The sequence below is a fragment of the Capricornis sumatraensis genome, chromosome 2 (assembly GCF_032405125.1).
Source record: "Capricornis sumatraensis isolate serow.1 chromosome 2, serow.2, whole genome shotgun sequence".
NCBI classification, from domain to species: Eukaryota; Metazoa; Chordata; class Mammalia; order Artiodactyla; family Bovidae; genus Capricornis; species Capricornis sumatraensis.
In genome coordinates, this window is record NC_091070.1 from 132034181 (window position 1) to 132052381 (window position 18201).

The following is an 18201-nucleotide window of genomic DNA, read 5'->3' on the forward strand; positions in this document are numbered from 1 at the left end:
ACTAGAACTTGGAGCCCAGGGAAAAGCACACAGCAGTATGAGATGCCAGAAGAGGTCCACTTCCTCTCCCAGGGTAAGAAGCAAAGAGAGGATAAGATAACAGAGCACAGGTAGATTTAGCTCAGGTTAGTTTCCCATGGAAGGCCTAGGCTGTCATTTATATGGTAACCTGGATATTCTTACAAGAGCTGAAGCTGACTGGGACCTGAGAGCTCTTCCCAGTGGCCCAGCAGACCAGATAGCCTCCCTCTGTAATTCATTCAGCTCTGTTCTTGAGTCCAGCCTGTCTGTGACCCTTACCTTTCCACTACCTTAAAGCTTTCTTCCTCTTAATCCCAGCTCAAGATGTCAGAAGCTCTTCTTTTCCCCTCCTTCTTCCCCCTCCCTAATCCCACCATTGGCTCATCAGTTATCCAGTTGACTCCATTCTGCAAGGAAGACATTCCCCTGGCCTGACTCACTCAGTCCTATTTCTCCACAGGAATCCCCTCACCACAGACCACAAGGGCCCTGACTAGCTCATGTTTTGTGTTAATGGATGTGAAACCGGAGCAAACCCCCTCACCAAAAGAAAAACCACCCTCAACTCTCCCACACAGGTCTCAGCAGGTTACACAAATATTAGTCCTATCATCCAAATAAATCTGCCCCCACGGCCCAAAGCTATGGCTCCCCCATCCTCTTGCTGCCTGTGCAGAGAAAGCTGCTCCACAAACATGTGAGGACCCCAAGGGGTGCCAGAGAGGAATTAGGGAAAGGGGTGTGTGTGTGCTGCATTCCGAATTCCCTGTGCAGTCTCCTTAATCTGCAGCCTGCTGTCAGTACCTTACAGTACTGAACTGAAGATTCTGAGAGTCAGGATGGGCTAGACCAGCTAGGGGCTTTGGTAAGAGGGTCTATTAGCTGGATTTGGGGGCAGAATTAAAACTCAGTATCTGAGGTAAGTTTACACTCTCATTTTAGAGATGAGAAGATAGAGGCTCAAGGAATTTGGGAATCTTGCTCAAAATATCGTAACTGGTACAACTGAGATTTTAGCCTAGGTATATCATAAATCCAAATTTCTACACCACTCTGCTCCCTTAAAATATCAACAGGCAAGAGACAACCACTGTCCAAGTCACATAAAAATAGGACATCGTGATTTTGGGGACTCGGTGTCCTACCCTCCTCTGGCTTACTAAGCCTGCTATCTCTGGAGATGCCACTACTGCAAGCTTAGTTAGGCAGTGGGTAGTAGCTTAGAAGGAACTGTGCTATTTAGGCCAAATGTGGATTGAAGGATAATAATCACCAAGACTTGGAGAGTCACTAAATAAAGATTTGTTGAATAAATGAGGAAAGGCTGCTTTCTAAGCTGTTTGGCCCCAAACCCCAGCTCTCCTTCCCTCTGTAACCACTGGTTTTTGCTCCCAGCTTCAAAGGCTAGGATCTTCTCCTAAAAATTGCTAAAGCCAGAGATGTTTACCTGCCTAGTTTACACTGATGCCTCATGTGGCCCTTGAGATCAGTCTTGTTACCCTCTCCCACCCTCGATGAGTCACGTTATCTTTTATTTAGTGTTTCCCAAATGAGAAGAGTTGACTCATTGGAAAAGACTTTGATGCTGGGAGGGATTGGGGGCAGGAGAAGGGGACAACAGAGGATGAGATGGCTGGATGGCATCACTGACTCGATGGACGCGAGTCTGAGTGAACTCTGGGAGTTGGTGATGGACAGGGAGGCCTGGCGTGCTGCAATTCATGGGGTTGCAAAGAGTCGGACATGACTGAGCGACTGATCTGAACTGAACTGAAACCTGGATGACCACCAGAATAATGCATGGAAAGTTTTAAAAAAGTACAAATCCCAAGAGTAACCAAATTACTTTTTCTTAGGAGTGTTCTAATGATCTGTTAGGCTGACACTGCATGCCATTCAGTTTATACAGGCAGCAAGGGAGCAAAAGAGGCAGTGCTGGCTGATACAGGTTAAAAAGGAAAGATTGGAAGAGAATGTATGTTTGTATAGTTGTATAATTTTTTTTTCTCCTACAAAACACAGCAGTTTACAAACATATGAGCATGAAAATGGAACCTTGTCCACTATGCTAACTCATATCTAGCAATCCCAGGCTCTTGATAGTGAAAGAATGTTGCAGAATTTCTTTTGGGATACCAGGCAGTTAGCTAACACTAACCCAGGGAAAAGATACGTGGTTTCATCTCTGTCATCTACCCTCGGCCAGGTAGGAAAAGAAGTTCTCTCCAGGTACCCTTTCTCTTGCACACACAAGAAGTATCAGGAAGCCAATGCAAGGGAAGGGAAGAATGAGCCTTGACCATGTGCTTTAGTGCAACTCATATCGCTCTGAAGACTCCTACCTCTTCCACTCTCCCTTCTAGCCTCCACAGAGTGGGGAGTCAGGGAGCTGCTCGGTTTTGTTTTGTTTTGTTTTTATAATACATCCCCTGTCAACTCCTTCCCAGGGCTAAGGAACCAGCTAGGACACCAGGGTCCCTCTGGAGTGTTCTCCAAGTCCTTAAATAGAGGCTGTCGCAGCCCAGGGTTGAGGGTGGAGGAAGGTGTGCATGCAAAGATCTTGTGCTTTTGAATCAGGAGGTTTGAAGTGGAGGGATGAGTGAGGTATTTTTATGTTCAGGTCTGATCCAGCCACTCTGCCTTCTTGGGGGCCTTGCAAGTATGGACGTCCACAGTGTTTCTGCACTCCTTGCACCGCACAGCACAGCACCAGTGGAATTTGCACTCACACTGGGTGACACGGGTAACTCGAGTTGTGTCATACCCTCGGCCGCAGCACATGATTTCACAACCGTCTGTCCCTTTAGATGTCTTGCTACAGACTCGGCCTGCAGTGCCTAGGGAACCTGGGTTGGGGAAGAGAGAGTGAGAACCAAGTTACCTCTTCCTTCAGCTGCTCTGGGTTCCCTTACCCACATCCTCATGAGGAAACCATAAAGAATCTCATTTCCTGAAAATATACCCACTAGCCAAAATGACCATCTCATTGCCCTCTGCACCAGGCCTATTTCCTCCCACCATCAAGGCTCCCCAAAGACCACTGACTTTTCCTGCAGTGCACTCCCTACCAATACATATCTCCATATTCCCTTCAAGACTTAGCCTGAAAATGTCATAACTTAAAGCTGGGTGAAGGTTCTCTACTTGATGTGTGAAATTTTATATAATAAAAAGTTAAAATAAAAAACTTAGCCAATAATTTATCTTTTCTAAGAAGTCTGGCTACAACTTGGTTTATATTTCATTAAGTTGTACTATATGAGAAAGTAAAATTAAAAGCATAGGCCCAATGTCAAATTATCTAGGATTAAAACCCAATTCTACACTTCTTAGCTATGAGGTCTAGCAAGTTAGTTAATAGCACCTAACTCAGTAGATGAAGTGTGTGTGTAAAAGTTGCTCAGTTGTGTCCAACTCTTTGTGACCCCATGGACTGTATAGTCCATGGAATTCTCTAGGCCAGAACACTGGAGTGGGTAGCCTTTCCCCTCTCCAGGGGATCTTCCCAACCTAGGAATCAAACCCAGGTCTCCTGCATTGCAGGCAGATTCTTTACCAGCTGAGCCACAAGGGAAGCCCAAGAATATCTAATCATCTGAAGGGACAAACTGATAAGCATTTCTGGCAGGAGGCTTCTCCCTAAGGAATTCCTAAAGAATATCCCTTGCTTTACCCCCTATGGTAGGTACTCTTGAAGGGTATGGATGGTGTTACTCCCCTTCCAGAGAATGCTCACAACCTCATTCTGACTGATTTTTGCCAAAGAGATCCTGCCAACAGATCACAAAATCCTAGAATTTTGGATAGGATGGATCCTAGAGAATATCTACTTTAGCCCTTTCCTGGAGATGGGAAAGTGACTAGCCTGGGGGTTCAAAAAACGTATAATAACTTAACTGGTTTCTATTAGTAGTCTCCACATGCCATTAAATATGGATAGAAAATACTCTTACTTCTATATTTTTTAATCTCATCAATTTAAAATATCTGCTTTGTATGTTTTATGGTGTACATGTTAGTACAGTGAAACATAGACATAATTCATAAGTAAATATACATGTATTGGATGTACATGCTCAAATTTTTTTTAACCATAGGAGTATACAAACCAAAACATTAGGGACCACTGCTCTAGAGTGTGGAGTGACTAGGAGTTAGGTCCTAACTCTCTTGTACACCAGAAGCCTCTTCAATACTCTGGAGCTGAGCTGGCCTATGTAGTAGCCATTAGCCAATTGTGATCATTTAGATTTAAGTTAATTAAAATTAGGGCTTCCCCAACCTAGATGTCCATCTGCAGATGAATGGATAAGAAAGCTGTGGTACATGTACACAATGGAATATTACTCAGCCATTAAAAAGAATGCATTTGATTCGGTTCTAATGAGGTGGATGAAATTGGAGCCTATTATACAGAGTGAAGTAAGCCAGAAAGAAAAACACATATATTTGGAATTTAGAAAGATGGTAATGATGACCTTATATGCGAGACAGCGAAAGAGACACAGATGTATAGAACAGCCTTTTGGACTCTGTGGGAGAAGGCGAGGGTGGGATGATTTGAGGGAATAGCATTGAAACATGTATATTATCATATGTGAAATAGATTGCTAGTCCAAGTTCGATGCATGAGACAGGGTGCTCAGAGCTGGTGCACTGGGATGACCCTGAGGGATGGGATGGGGAGGGAGGTGGGAGGGAGGGTCAGGATGGGGAACACATGTACACCCTTGGCTGGTTCATGTCAATGTATGGCAGAAACCACCACAATACTGTAAAGTAATTAGCTTCCAATTAAGATTTTAAAAAAAACTCATGGAACTACAAAAAAAAAAAAAATTAGGGCTTCCCTGGTGACTCAGTCAGTAAAGAATCTGCCTGCAATTCAGGAGACCTGGGTTCGATCCCTGGGTCAAGAAGGTGCCCTGAAGAAGGAAACGGCAATCCACTCCAGTATTCTTATCTGGAAAATTCCATGGACAGAGGAGCCTAGCGGGCTAAGTTCATGGGGTCACAAAGAGTTGGGACACAACATAGTAACTAAACCACAATTAAAAGCACATAAATTTTAATATTTAGTTCCTCAGTCACACTAGCTATATTTCACGTGCTCAGTAATCACACATAACTAAATGGTTACTGTATTGAAGAGCACAGATGTCGAGTATTTCTATCATCACAGAAAGTTCAATAGGACTGTACTGCTTTAGAGGGAAATCCTGGATCCATACTCCCTTCTGGGATGACTCATACCCTTTAAATTCCAGGCCCCACTCTGGGTTTTATGAGATTTAATTTTATGCCTCTGAGAACACCCCACATACATTTGAGTCACCTTCCCTCCTGACTCCAAAGATCCTTCTCCAAAGGTGCATTTTAGGATGATGAGAGTGAAAAAGTTGGCTTAAAACTCAACTTTAATAAAACTAAGGTCATGGCATATGGTCCCATCACTTCACGGCAAATAGATGGAGAAACAATGGAAACAGTGACAGACTTTATTTTTGGGGACTCCAAAATCACTGCAGATGGTGACTGCAGCCATGAAATTAAAAGACTTACTCCTTTGAAGAAAAGCTATGACCAACCTAGACATTGTATTAAAAAGCAGAGATGTTACTTTGCCAAAAAAGGTCCATCTAGTCAAGGCTATTGGAGAAGGCAATGGCACCCCACTCCAATACTCTTGCCTGGAAGATCCCATGGACAGAGGAACCTGGTGGGCTGCAGTCCATGGGGTCGCTAAGAGTTGGACACAACTGAGCAACTTCACTTTCACTTTTCACTTTCGTGCATTGGAGAAGGAAATGGCAACCCACTCCAGTGTTCTTGCCTGGAGAATCCCAGGGACGGCGGAGCCTGGTGGGCTGCTATCTATGGGGTCGCACAGAGTCGGACACGACTGAAGCAACTTAGCAGCAGCAGCAGTCAAGGCTATGATTGTTCCAGTGGTCATGTATGGATGTGAGAGTTGGACTATAAAGAAAGCTGAGCACCAAAGAATTGATGCTTTTGAACTGTGGTGTTGGAGAAGACTCTTGAGAGTCCCTTGGACTACAAGGAGATCCAACCAGTCAGTCCTAAAGGAGATCAGTCCTGAATATTCACTGGAAGGGCTGATGTTGAAGCTGAAACTCCAATACTTTGGCCACCTGATGCGAAGAACTGACTCCTTGGAAAAGACCCTGATGCTGGAAAAGACAGAAGGCAGGAGGAGAAGGGGACGACAGAGTATAAGATGGTTGGATGGCATCACCAACTCGATGGACATGAGTTTGAGCAAGCTCCAGGAGTTGGTGATGGACAAGGAAGCCTGGCATGCTGTAGTCCATGAGGTCACAAAGAGTTGGACACGACTGAGTAACTGAACTGAACTGAACTGACAGGAAATCACTAGGAGAATCAGAAGTGCTTCCTCGACCTTTTTTCTCCTGCAAGTGAAAGTGTTAGTCACTCAAGTCATTTCTGATGCTTTGCAACCCCATGGACTATAGCCTGCCAGGCTCCTCTGTCCAAGGGATTCTCCAGGCAAGAATACTGGAGTAGATAGCCACTCCCTTCTCCAGTAGATGTTCCCAACCCAGGGATCAAACCTGGGTCTCCTACATTGCAGGCAGATTCTTTACAGTCTGAGTCAACAGGGAAGCCTCTAGCACCCTTCAAAGTACACAGGCTACTTTTCTCTGTGACTTGGGTAGAGCTCCACCCTGTTTCTGTGCCCAGTTTTGCTCCTAGCCAGTTGCCTGTCGGGGAATGACAGTGATAGGTGAAAACAAATAGTGTGGAAGACAGCTAAGGTTTTGGCTTCCCCTTACTGAAGTCCTGACTGCTGATACTGCAGAGATGAGCCTGAGAGCCGTAAGAATAACCAGGGGAAGAGCAGTTCTGTTCCACTGCAGGTTGTGTTTAGTTTAACTCATCTGAAGCTGAAATACAAGCCATGATGGTGACTTCCACTTTTCTAGGGGAATACTACATCACCTTCCAGCATTCCCAAGAATTCCACCACAAATACATGGGACAGATTCAAAAATGATTTGCTGATGGTCAGCCACTGCTAGGGATCTCCTCTCTCCTTGCTTCCCCAATTCCATTTTAGAATTTTCAGTGACAGCACATTGGATAAGCTCTCTCGGGGTCACTCATGGTCTATTTCCCACCTATCTTTCTACCTTTCATCTCCCCTGCCCCAAACCTTACTCAGTCAGGTTAACCTGCATTCTGCTTGTGGAACAGATCACGTGCTTTTCTACCTACCATTCTACTCGTGTAGAGAATATCTACCTATTGTCCTCTCTAGCTATCCAGATAATCTCCACATTTCAAGAAACAACTTAAAAGGCGACATTTTCAAATAAACCTTTTTTTGCTGTCTTTTGCAGTTGCATTATCTGCCTGTTATCTCTCATTTATTTAGCTAGATTGTAAAGAGCCAAAACTCGGTCTGCATCCTATGCCTCTGCATAGCCCATACATTAGCTTGGTACTGAAATGGGTGAATCATTTGAACATTCACCAAGCAGTAACTACTGTATCCCAGATGCTGGGAATGTAAAGGAGTGCTAGATGACCTCAGGTCTCAGGGAGACCTCTCCTCTCCTCTCTAGGCAGCTTTGGGCCTGGCAGACTGAGGCATAAATCAGTAATCTTATTACAAGATTATTCTCACATCTGACTGACTCCTCCAACTTCCATCCCTAACTCCTGATGCTGAATGGACCATGATTAACTAGAGGTGCCTGCACTGAGACCTGGGGCTCCATGTCCCTACCTGCTTTCCTTACTCACCTGCAGCCTTGTCCAAGACACAGTAGTCTGGGGAGTTGTCAAAGTAGACCAGGTCAGTCCGGGTAGCACGGCGATAGCCTTGGCGAGCTGCCGTGAAGTTTGCGCCATCCTGGGTGGCTGTTACTTGCACAGCCCCGTCATAGCGCCGCCGCAGGTAATCACCTGTGCGGCGAAAATCTGAGAGCGCACGCCAGCAGGTGCGCAGAGTACAGGAGCCACTCACGCCATGGCACTTACACTCCAGCTTCAGAAACCGCCGCACAGCCTGAAAGGTGGGGACGCAGCAAAGGGAAAAGCAGTCAGGGTACTTTGTGGTCATCCCTAGGACTAAAAGCATGAGTGCCCTGAGGTCTGCTGGCCCTGGTCAGCTGGTGGAGCCACTGGTTCTTCTGTTCTCTCCCCAGTCAGATCGCACCCATTGTTCCTGACCAGATTCTTCCAGGAAACCTTCCTAGACCAACAGTGCTTTTATTTTCATGAAAGCCCATTTGAATTTTCAAGCCCCAGGATTCTGTTCATAGCTATGGCACATCCTCTGTTTTTCTTATGTCTCAGAGTTCAAGGTACCATGCCTTCTGCTTTTGTGGCATGTCATTTTCCAGCACAGTGCTAGGCATATAGGTGGTGCTCAAAGGCCAGTGCACTGACTGGAATAAGCTCTAATCCTCCTCAGACTTTAGGAGGTGATTTCTTTAAAAGTTATTTCCCTTCTTTTCTCCACCTTTCCTTAATCCCACCTATGTGAAGACTCTTTATGCTCCAGGTTGAACCTTGGCATTCCCAAAGGTCCCTTGCATTTCCTGCTCCTCTTCCAAGGGTTGGGGCTTTTGGAAGTAATCCAGAAGCCTTCAGCCCTTCTCCCTTCACATTCACTCCATGATCATAGGTACTGGCCATCCCCAGCAAATACGCATGTACATGCACACACATGAGTACTGACCGTGCGACCACAGCGATTGTTATGTAAGTTCATGAGAGCCCGGGCATCCTTAAGCCTCTTCTCCTTGGCATCCACGAAGGCTTTGGCAAAGCGAACACCATAGTGGATGTTGTCACTGCAGCCACCCCAGTCAAAGTCCCCACGTTGGTCATGGTGTCGGCCACGGGTATAGGGGTCACAGCTGCACACACTCAGTTCACCCTGGCTACAGGCACGAGTGATAGCATGGACCACCCCTGCTGATGAGATGGCATATACAAATGCTGCCTCCCGGCTACCTAGAGAGAGAAAAGGAGAAGCATGTTTCAGGAAAGAGCCCCACGTCTGTCTCCTTCTTCAGCCCACACAACCTCCAACTCTAAAACCTCTTTTCCTTTTCTTTCCCAGGGAAACCCCTATGCTTCCTTTATTCAGAGTACGCTTCCCTTCCGAGAACGTTCCCCAGAGTGTCTACCCCCTTCCCCTCAGCCCTCACAACTCTCTATCTACTTCTTTGTACATCTGACCTCTTGGGCTGACCTGTACTCCTGCTTCCTTCCAAACTCCCTGGGTCCAGCCATTGAAAACTTTCACAGTGAATCTTTCCCTCCCACTGAGTGCCAACCCCTGCTTAGCCAACTCAGCCTCAGTCCACATTCCAGGCCTTTTCAGGCCCACTCTGCTGGACAGTTCCCCTGCAGTGGAGCCCCCAGCCCAGGGGTCATCCTATTTGAAGAGACAGGCTACTTTCTCCAGCCAGCTTTCTTCCTTCTCTCCTCTTGGGGATTGATGAATCATCACTCTTGTCCCTCTGACACCTCCAGAATCTCGTCTCATTCCCTTTCTCCTAGTTTACTGTTTAGCTCGGCTTAGCTCTTCTGCTGAGCCAAGTCCAAGCCGCTGACTTCCCAAATATTTACATATCACCTTTCTGTTTATCTCTCCCTCCCATTACTATAATGTTGGGAGTGTTGGGCTGAGGGTAGTGATGGTGTTGGTAAGAACAGAGCAGCCATTTCCAGTCCTCAGTCTTACAGTTCATGGATGGCAGTCTGAAGGCTGGGGGGTTGGGGAGGGAAGGAAAAGGGAGGATGAAGGATGGAGGTTACCAGGGAATGCTGTTGCTCTGACCCATCATCCTGGAACCCTGGGATTTAGAAGGGCCACTGACTACATATCAAAGGTACTGAGGGTCTGTTTCCAACTGTATCCTGGGCTCTGCCCACAGTTTTTACTCTTAATTATGAGGCAGAATGTAGGAAAGAGGCACTCCACCCACTACCCACTCACCACCCCAACCAAGCACAGAAAGAGAAGGAACTGGAAGAAGCCCCTACTTCTGAGCATGACACGGCCAAAGACAGTGTGGTCCCGGTCCAGGGTGGTGCAGTTCCAGCGATGGTGGCGGAACTGGTGCTGACACTCTCGGATCCACTCTCGGGCACCCTCGCCCACGGAGCGCATGATGTCTGGGTAACGCTGGCACAGCTGCCGCTGCCGGCTCACCAGCCCCGGGATATTGTCACAGATCACACGGGCCCCTAGTGCCCCGATGTACCTGCAAGGTGGAGAGGGCCCTGTCAGAGCATCTGGCTTTATTCTGCAATCCAGGGGCAGGGGGCGGGGTGGGGGGGAGTAACTAGGGGAAAGGCTTGGCACTCAGACCTTTAGAGGTTCCTTCCCCCTCCTCCAACCCATATTCCCCAAGGCCTCAGGGAAGAACCAATCCCCACAAGCCTTCAAGAAACATTCTGTTTCAGAGAGAGTAACTGAGTGGTCTCCCACCATCACCAGTTCCCCAGCCAAAAACCAAAGGGACACACACTCCCAAAACACAGGCCAGGCATGTGTCACGTACACAGAAGCTATGGGCATGTCACACAAACCCCATTGCCTGTTTACCTAATCAATGTTAAGAGCCTCATGGAAAAATAGCAGAATTAAGTGTCTGAGACAGCATTGTTACACCCACATGTCAGAGGCATGTCCTACATAAACTGGTTCATATAGCATGGTTTGGGGGAAGAAGGATGGAGGTGGGGAGGGGCCAGTGGGAAGACAAATAAGTGGGCAATTCTGAGTGATGTTTACAGCTCCAGTCAGACCCATATAGCTAAAAGTCCTCATTCCCAATGGTGAGATCTGGGAAGGAAGACCCCCATGCCACTCTCTTCCCCATACCCTTTACTTCTATGTCCCATGACCTTTCTTAACTAATGAGTCTTTCAAAATCATCCTTCCCAATTTATAGGGCATAATGTCCTGGATGAATGTGCATGGGCAGGGGGCTGTTTGCCGTGGGAAACCAAAGGCCAAGATTAAGCAACAGAGTGACACTCCCCATATTCCAGTCCCCAGTCTGCCTAGGTGAACAATTATAAGAAGATCAATTAGATTAGGAGAGCTACTAAAAGATATGTGGGTTGCTACAGTCATTATTAATTTTCTTAGGAAGTGTTTTTTCTTCATTCAAACACAGTTAGCCCTGGACTCCACCACAAGCCTCAGGAAGAACATTTCAGAGAGAAGGCAGGAGTTCATCATCACCTTTTCTCCCCACAAGGCCATCAAATGAGATCTGACCCATACACTCATTCCCCACCCCCTTTCTCTGTTTCCAGCACCGCCCTTGATTTGCTGGGAATTCTTTATTCTCCTGTCCTAACACATCAAGGGATGCCTTCATGCCCCTTTTCTGCACAGGTGGAGGCCCTGGAGGGTTGTTGCTGCTACAGACAGAAAAGATTCGATTTGAGCTGTGAATGAGCCTGTGGTTTGGGAAAGGCCCCAGAATGGGCCTAGAAGTGGGTGAGGAGAAGGGAGGGCAGCCAGAGGGGAGAGGGAAAAGCTGGACTGCCCTGGGCTCTGTGTCCTCTGCAACACTCCCCCCTCCCCCTGCACTCGCAAACCCAGCCCTCACCCACAGACTGGATCACCACTGGTGACACCAACTCAAACAAACACAAGGAGGGCTGATGCTTGCCTCTTCTGGAACTCAGCAGGGCTGATGGGGCCCATCTGTCCCGGGGAGGGGTGAGAGGGCTGGTCCACCACTAGCAAATCCCATGGAATCAGCGTCCCCAGCACTGTCCATCAGGGCAACAGCTTCCAGGAACAAACAAAATAAACACCCTGGTCTGGGCCAGGCCGGAAAGGGCTGCCTGACGCACAGCCGGGAGTTACACCCACTGCCGCGGTGCTTTGTTTGGAGAATCAGGACCGTTGGAGTTGGAGCCTGTCCCTGTCTCACCACCATTCTGCTTTCCCAGTTCAGCCCTGAGTACTGCTCTAGGCAATGGGTGTTTGTTTTTTTAACTGGGGCTTGGGAAGAGGGGGGTTGGACGGGAATGGGAGACCAGTAATCCAGCCCTCATGAGACAGTCTGGAGTAGGGCAGGCCAAACTCTGGTAAAAAGTCCTTCCTGTGGTCTAACTTAACTCCATTCTGCTGCAGCCCACATCGGTTCTTCCTCGTTACATCCTCACTGAGCGTGGGAATATCTGCTCAGTATCTCCTATGGGAAGATAATTTCCTCTACTACCACTCTTAACCCACTGCATATGCTGCTTTGAGAATATGCAGACGAGGACTTCCAATGGTCAACACCTTGTAGTCAGTGTGGGGGCCTCCAATAAAGCAGCTTGAGGTCCACCCACCCCTATGTTCCTCTAAATTCAGCATGTGCCTACAAAGATGCCAACCATGTGCTAAGCACTGAGTTCAGCTGTTAGGGGCAGAAAGATATTTAAGGCATCTCCCAGCTGATGGGCCAGTAGAAATGCCCCTGACTCTCTAGCTCTGTTCCCCTTCCAGAAGTTTTTACTTTCTTCTCAGCTTCCTGCTCCAGAATGCTCTCTTTGCCTGCCTTTGACCAGTTCCTATCCCTTCCTCTGACAAAGTGACTCATACCCTACTCTAGCTCCTTGCTACTCAAAGTGTGCTCCCCAGAACAGCAGCATCAGCATCTCCTGGGAACCTGTTAGAAATTCAGTGCCTCAGGCCCCATTCCAGGCCTACTGAACTGACATTTTACCAACATCCCCAGATGATTAGGACATGCTGCTCTTTGAAGGCAGGGATTTGTATTTATTTTGTTCAGTATCTCCAGTACCTTGAACAATGTCTGGCACAAAACAGGTACTCAGTAACTATTTGTTGAATAAAACAAAACCTGACTGCTCTGATTTATTCCCCAACTCCATACTCCTCCTAGCTAGCCATAAGCATCATTTCAACTACAGCTTTACTCCTTGTTGACACTGCAGGTGTTTTAAGTTTGTATCTTTTGAATAAGGCCAGGGATCCTCTTTTTGTTCACTTCCTTTCTTTTACAGTCCTTAGTGTATGTACATGGTTTAGCCCAGCCCATATTGGACGTTGAACACAAGGATAAAACTATTATCCTCCCTGAATATCTTAAGACAGTATCATTTATATGATACTTGACAGTTCACAAAACATTTGTCTACACAAAAATCCTATGAGAGAGAGCTCCATTTTACAGGTGAAGAAACTGAGGTCTGGGAGATTAACAATACTCAGCGCTGTCCATCAGGGCTAGTCAAAGGAGAACTGGGGTGAACCAAGGACATCGGACTCCAAAGTCCAAGCTTATTTTCAATTCCAACCATAAGAGAAGCACACAATGCTTAACCAGTCGTAGACCAATCAGGCTCCAAAATTGGTGTGAACTTGAATTACTTATTATGCCCCTCCTATCCTTCAGTTTCTTCGTGTGTGAAATGGGGATAATATTATCTGTCTTGCTGTATTATTTTAGGAATTGAAGAAGATTGTGCTTATAAGCATTTGGCCATAGTATCAGGAACTTAGGAAGGGCTCATTAAATAGCAGTTGTTGATAACTAATGTTAATATTGAGGAATTCCCCAGGGGTGGGGAGGGTGCAGGTTGGGGAACTGAGATCCCAGAAGCCTGGTGGCAAGGCCCCCAAAAACACACCCAATAATATTAATGTCGCGATACCACTTTGTTCCTCTTTCTGTGAACCACAGTCCTGAATACAGTCCTGCTCTTGTGATTCCTGACATCCAAGCCCCTGCAGAATACAGACTAGTACAGGGAGGCACATGCCAGGAGACCCCCATTTCTTGTTCTATTTTTCTTGCTTAGAAGAGACCATCCGTTTCCTCCTCCACTTAAAGATCAGAAGAGGAAGGGAGTGGTTGGAGAGTAAGGGGAAGGGCTGTGAGGAAGATCAGATTGTTAACTAGTGATAGTGATGACATTCTGCTCCTGAGTGGAACATGGATACACACAGAGTCAACAGGCATCTGTCTCTTCAGAGGGTTGTACAGAATATCAATCTAGCTGATTTTTTTGTTTGTTTCCTAAGAGAAAGAGAATCACCTTGGGGGCCTAACCTGCCTTTGGAAAGCAGCTTTCTACTTTATCCCAGAAGTGATGACTACTGAGGCAGGCATCTGGGGCCTGCAGCTATGACCCTTATGAGGCAAGCAGACTGAAATGGCCTCACACTCACTGCCCATCCTGGCCCTGTTGCTGCCTTCCTCCAGTTCACAGGGACTGCTGAATCCCTCCGTATCACCCACTCATCTGCTTCCCTCCCTCCCTAGCTAGCTCTTTCACCCAGGAGTTTTTCCAAAATCTTTAATATGAACCACATGGGGGGAGAGTAATAGAGGGAGAAAGGAAAAGAGAGGGTAGCCAAGGGGACAAAATGGAGGCTCGGAAGAGCCCCAGTTAGGCCTTTAGGAGCTGCTTAACCAGGATGCTGAAATTACCAGAGTGACACTTCCTCACCTAAACAGCAGGTGGACCAAGGCTGCCTCCCAAATTGGTAAGAAGCAATCAAGAGTCCCTAAAAGCAAACTGTTATCCGGGATGGATAAAGATGCACAGTGATCATTTCATTCTCCGTCTACAAGGCCACCGAAGGCACAAGTCTCCAGCCAAAACTGAGCCCATGAAAGTAAAGGGTAGCTTTGATCTCACACAGAACTTTGAAGGGCTTTTCTCCTCATCCCCTTCTTCCTTTTCCTTTTCTAAAAGAATGTTTCAAGCCAGATGTAAGATATGGGCCTCCCTGCTCCCCCATCCAGAACCCCCCTCCTTGCCTTCCCCAACACTGCAGAGATAAAAAAGATCCCAAGAAGAGATTTTTCTGAAACAGGAAAGCAGGGAGGGGGGCAGGGCGGGGGGAAGATGGGGATGGAGAAAGACGCATCTTGAAATGATAGGAATCTGCGGCCCAAGCTCGCTGGCCCTTCAGCCAGCTACCCCTCACCTTTCTTCAGCCAAGATTCCAAATCCAGAGAGAAGCCACAGGGTACAAGGGGGAAAGAGACCACACTCTGTGGAGGAGGTGGAGGTCTGGGGGGAGGGGCAGAGTAAGGAGAGGAAGGCGGGCATTGCATGGGTAGAGAGGGGTAACAGCCTAGTCAAAGAGGCCAGTTTAATTGGGGGGTGAAGAGGAAAGACAAGACTACTAAGTCATTTCTCAGTCCCACTCTCCCCCTGCTCAGCCCCTAGGAGGTAGGGGAGGAGAGAGGGCAGCTCAGTTCTGTGAGAAAAAGATGGGTGCTATCTAGACCCGGGGAGGGGGGAGGGGGGGCGGAGAGAAGAACAGATACCCAGTGGATTCGTAATTCCTTCTGCCTCATTTGCCCTCATGTGAAATGCCTGGTGTCTAAGGCCTGCAAGAAATCTGAGGAGAAGATCTTTTAATGCTTTGAGACTAGAAGCCTCTAGTTCTTAGAGGGGAAAAGATGGGAGATGGGCTCATCTAGAGAAGAAAAAGGAAGCAGAGAAGGAGATAAAGGTTCGAAGTGAGATCCGCAAAACAGGCTGAAGACAAAATGTCTAAAGTATGCAAACCCAAGTAATCTGTTTTAGTTGTGGGAGTTAATGGGGTAGTTTTTGCCTTAATTCCATTTCTAAACCTTGCGCTGGGTACCGCTGCCTCACCCGCGCCTTACTGCGTGGTGGGGTGAGGGTCGACCAACGAGAGGCTTGTCCAAGCTTGCCAGCTGCCTCTTTCCCCACCTCCCGAGGGCAGGCGGGGACAACCTCAGGGGATCGGAGAGTTCTCTTGGACGGCCACCGCGGCCCCAGATGGGCGACTGGTTCCTTGAATCCATCCTAAGAGAAACTCGTAAGGTAGCTTTTGCCCTACGAGAACGGAGCTGAAATAGAGGAGGTCTGAGAAGCCTCGATTACCCCGCGTCCCTGCTCCGAGTACCTAGCGCCCTCATCACCGGACGGGGAAGGAGCGACGCCACCTTACCCCCTCCCCATGCCCCTGCGCCCCTTGGCGACTTCAGTGACAGTTGAGCCCGGATCGTCTCTAATTCCCGTTACAGCGACAACCTGGTCTCCTGAGCAGCGGGTGCCGGGAGCTGTATATTCCCTTTGGGCGCGTCTGGCCTCTTTCACCCAGGACCTCACCCTCCCAACCCCGAGAGCCACACTCACCACCAGGACGTGTCTACGCGGGCCGGCAGCGTCAGCAGCAGTAGCAGCAACAGAAGGCAGGCAAGACTCAGGCGGGCCGAAGCCCGAGAGCCGTCGGGGGCCGTGGGTCTGGCAGCCGACTCGCGGACAGGGGAGCGAACGCGTCGAGGGGGTAGCTGCGCGGATTCCTCCGCACCACCCGGCCTCAGCATAGCTCCCCGAAGACTCCCGCCACGCGGCCCGGAGGGGCGTGGACGGGGCACCGGCTGAGGGTACTCAGGCTGCTCCTACTTCACCCCCCTGGGGGGCCATAAGGCTCGCCGCCGGCCGGGGACCCAAGGGCACCTAGAGTCCAGGAGCCGGGGCGCCAGGTCCCGGAGAGGGGCACAGGGAGCCGTGTCTGGAAGCCGACGACACCGCGCCGAACTCGGGATGTGGGGCGAGCTGCCCAGGCAGGGTTGCAGTGTCAGGGGGTCGGCGGCGCGGAGTGGGGCTGCGGACAGAGTGTGCGGACAGCCCCTCCGGCCGCGGGCTCTCATTGGACGGCGCGGGGCGGGGCCGAAGCCCCGGACACGCGCGGCCCTCAGGGCGGCTCCGCCCGCGCCAGCTCCCGGCGCTCCGCGGCGCCCTAGGTGTGGCGGCCGCCTCCGCCCCTCGGCGCCCCTAGCACCGCGCCGCGCCCCCACCTGCCCGGGACTGACGGGGCGCAGCGGCGCCCTTCTGCGCCCGGAGCGCCCAGTCTCTGCCCACGCCCCGCCACCGGGTCCTAGCGCCCTGCATTCGGCAACGCCAGCCTCCGTGGGTGACGGCCAGGGGGGCCGGGTGAGGGGAGCTGCAGACGCTTTCCCCTACAGTCATCTAACCTACAGTGACACTGGAGGGAGCCACAGAGGACTTGGTCATTTCCTCGGGCTCTCTCTCCCTCGGGTCTTGCGCTTCTGTGAAATGGGTAGAAGCTCGGCCGCGGGGAGTTGCGGGAGAATCTTGATTCCCTTTCCAACGCCGCCAACGCGGGCGCCACCGGCTGCCGACCTCAGGTAGGGCTTCTCTCATCGACCACCCGCTGCCCCTGGTTCTCTCTCTCTATCTCTCACACACACACACACAGCCGACTTCAGGTAGGGGCTTCTCTCGTCGACGACCCGCTGCCCCTGGTATACACACACACACACACAGCGTTTAGACATAGGTCCCCCACACACACCCACACCCTCACACCCCGTTTAGACACAGGTCCCGCCTGCCGGCCGGCGATGACCAAAGCCGAGAAGCACACCTGCGGGCCGGACGCGAACGCCCAGCCCTTTGCTGCCCGGGTTCAGCACAGCTCAGTCGCTCCCAGCTCTCCCGAAGCTTCGGTCCCCCACCCCTTCGGGCGGGGCTGCGAGTACAAGAGAATCAGAAACAGCTGGGCGGCTTTCCCGAACCAGAGGCCAGGGTGGGGGTCCTGCTGAGAGAGTGGGAGCCCCTGAGCCATTTCTCTCCTTCGCCTTTCCACCCTTCCTCCTCCCCACTGCTCCCTTCCTTCCTCCCTCCTCCGCCCCCCGCCAGCCCCCCAGCAGCCTGGAGGCGTGGTAAATTGTGAAGGGCTTGGGGGGCTGGCAGCTGTAGAAACTGACCCCCTCCTTCCCTCCACACTTCTTAGGTTGGCAGGTAGAGCTTCTGGAGACAGGGTGCCCTTACTGAGACCTAAAAATTCTTTTTGAAAAATCCTGGATCTTCAACTTCCAGAGTACACCTGGGGTCTGGCCCCAACCGCTTCTCCAGCCTCAGTTTCTCCTGCCTAGCCCCTCATTCCCAGGTGTCTTTCCTGCCTCTCCCCTTGATTTATCTAAACTATAAAGCCCTGGTGTAAACAACGCGCTGGAAACTGCCCAGCCCCTTCAACCGCAAACTCATTGTCAGTTCTTGGTTGGGGGGGAAGGGGAGTCGGTGTTAGAGACTCCGGAGTGTGAGCGGACAGGGCGCAGCTGGCTGCAGAGAGGCTGCAGACATCCCAGAGGCAGACATGAGGGAGAAGGGCTCAGGGAGACCTTTATC

General features: G+C 49.7%; 1 protein-coding gene across 1 annotated transcript; it reads right to left on the minus strand.

Moving 5' to 3' along the window:
- Positions 1 to 2637: 2637 nt before the first annotated feature.
- WNT2B (Wnt family member 2B) lies at positions 2638 to 16373 on the minus strand. The gene is made up of 5 exons (XM_068965898.1): positions 16183 to 16373; positions 10066 to 10286; positions 8750 to 9027; positions 7810 to 8074; positions 2638 to 2867 (listed from the first exon to the last, which is right to left on the minus strand). The coding sequence occupies exons 1-5, from the start codon at positions 16371 to 16373 to the stop codon at positions 2638 to 2640; spliced, it is 1185 nt and encodes a 394-aa protein (XP_068821999.1).
- Positions 16374 to 18201: the final 1828 nt, after the last annotated feature.

Excerpts from the sequence above, each read along its gene's own strand:
- WNT2B (XM_068965898.1), bottom strand. The coding sequence starts at position 16,373 with ATGCTGAGGCCGGGTGGTGCGGAGGAATCCGCGCAGCTACCCCCTCGA. Across the intron at positions 9,028-10,065 it reads TGGCCGTGTCATGCTCAGAA|GTAGCCGGGAGGCAGCATTT; the intron begins GTAGGGGCTTCT and ends TTCTCTCTCTAG. Across the intron at positions 2,868-7,809 it reads TGTCTTGGACAAGGCTGCAG|GTTCCCTAGGCACTGCAGGC; the intron begins GTGAGTAAGGAA and ends TCCCCAACCCAG.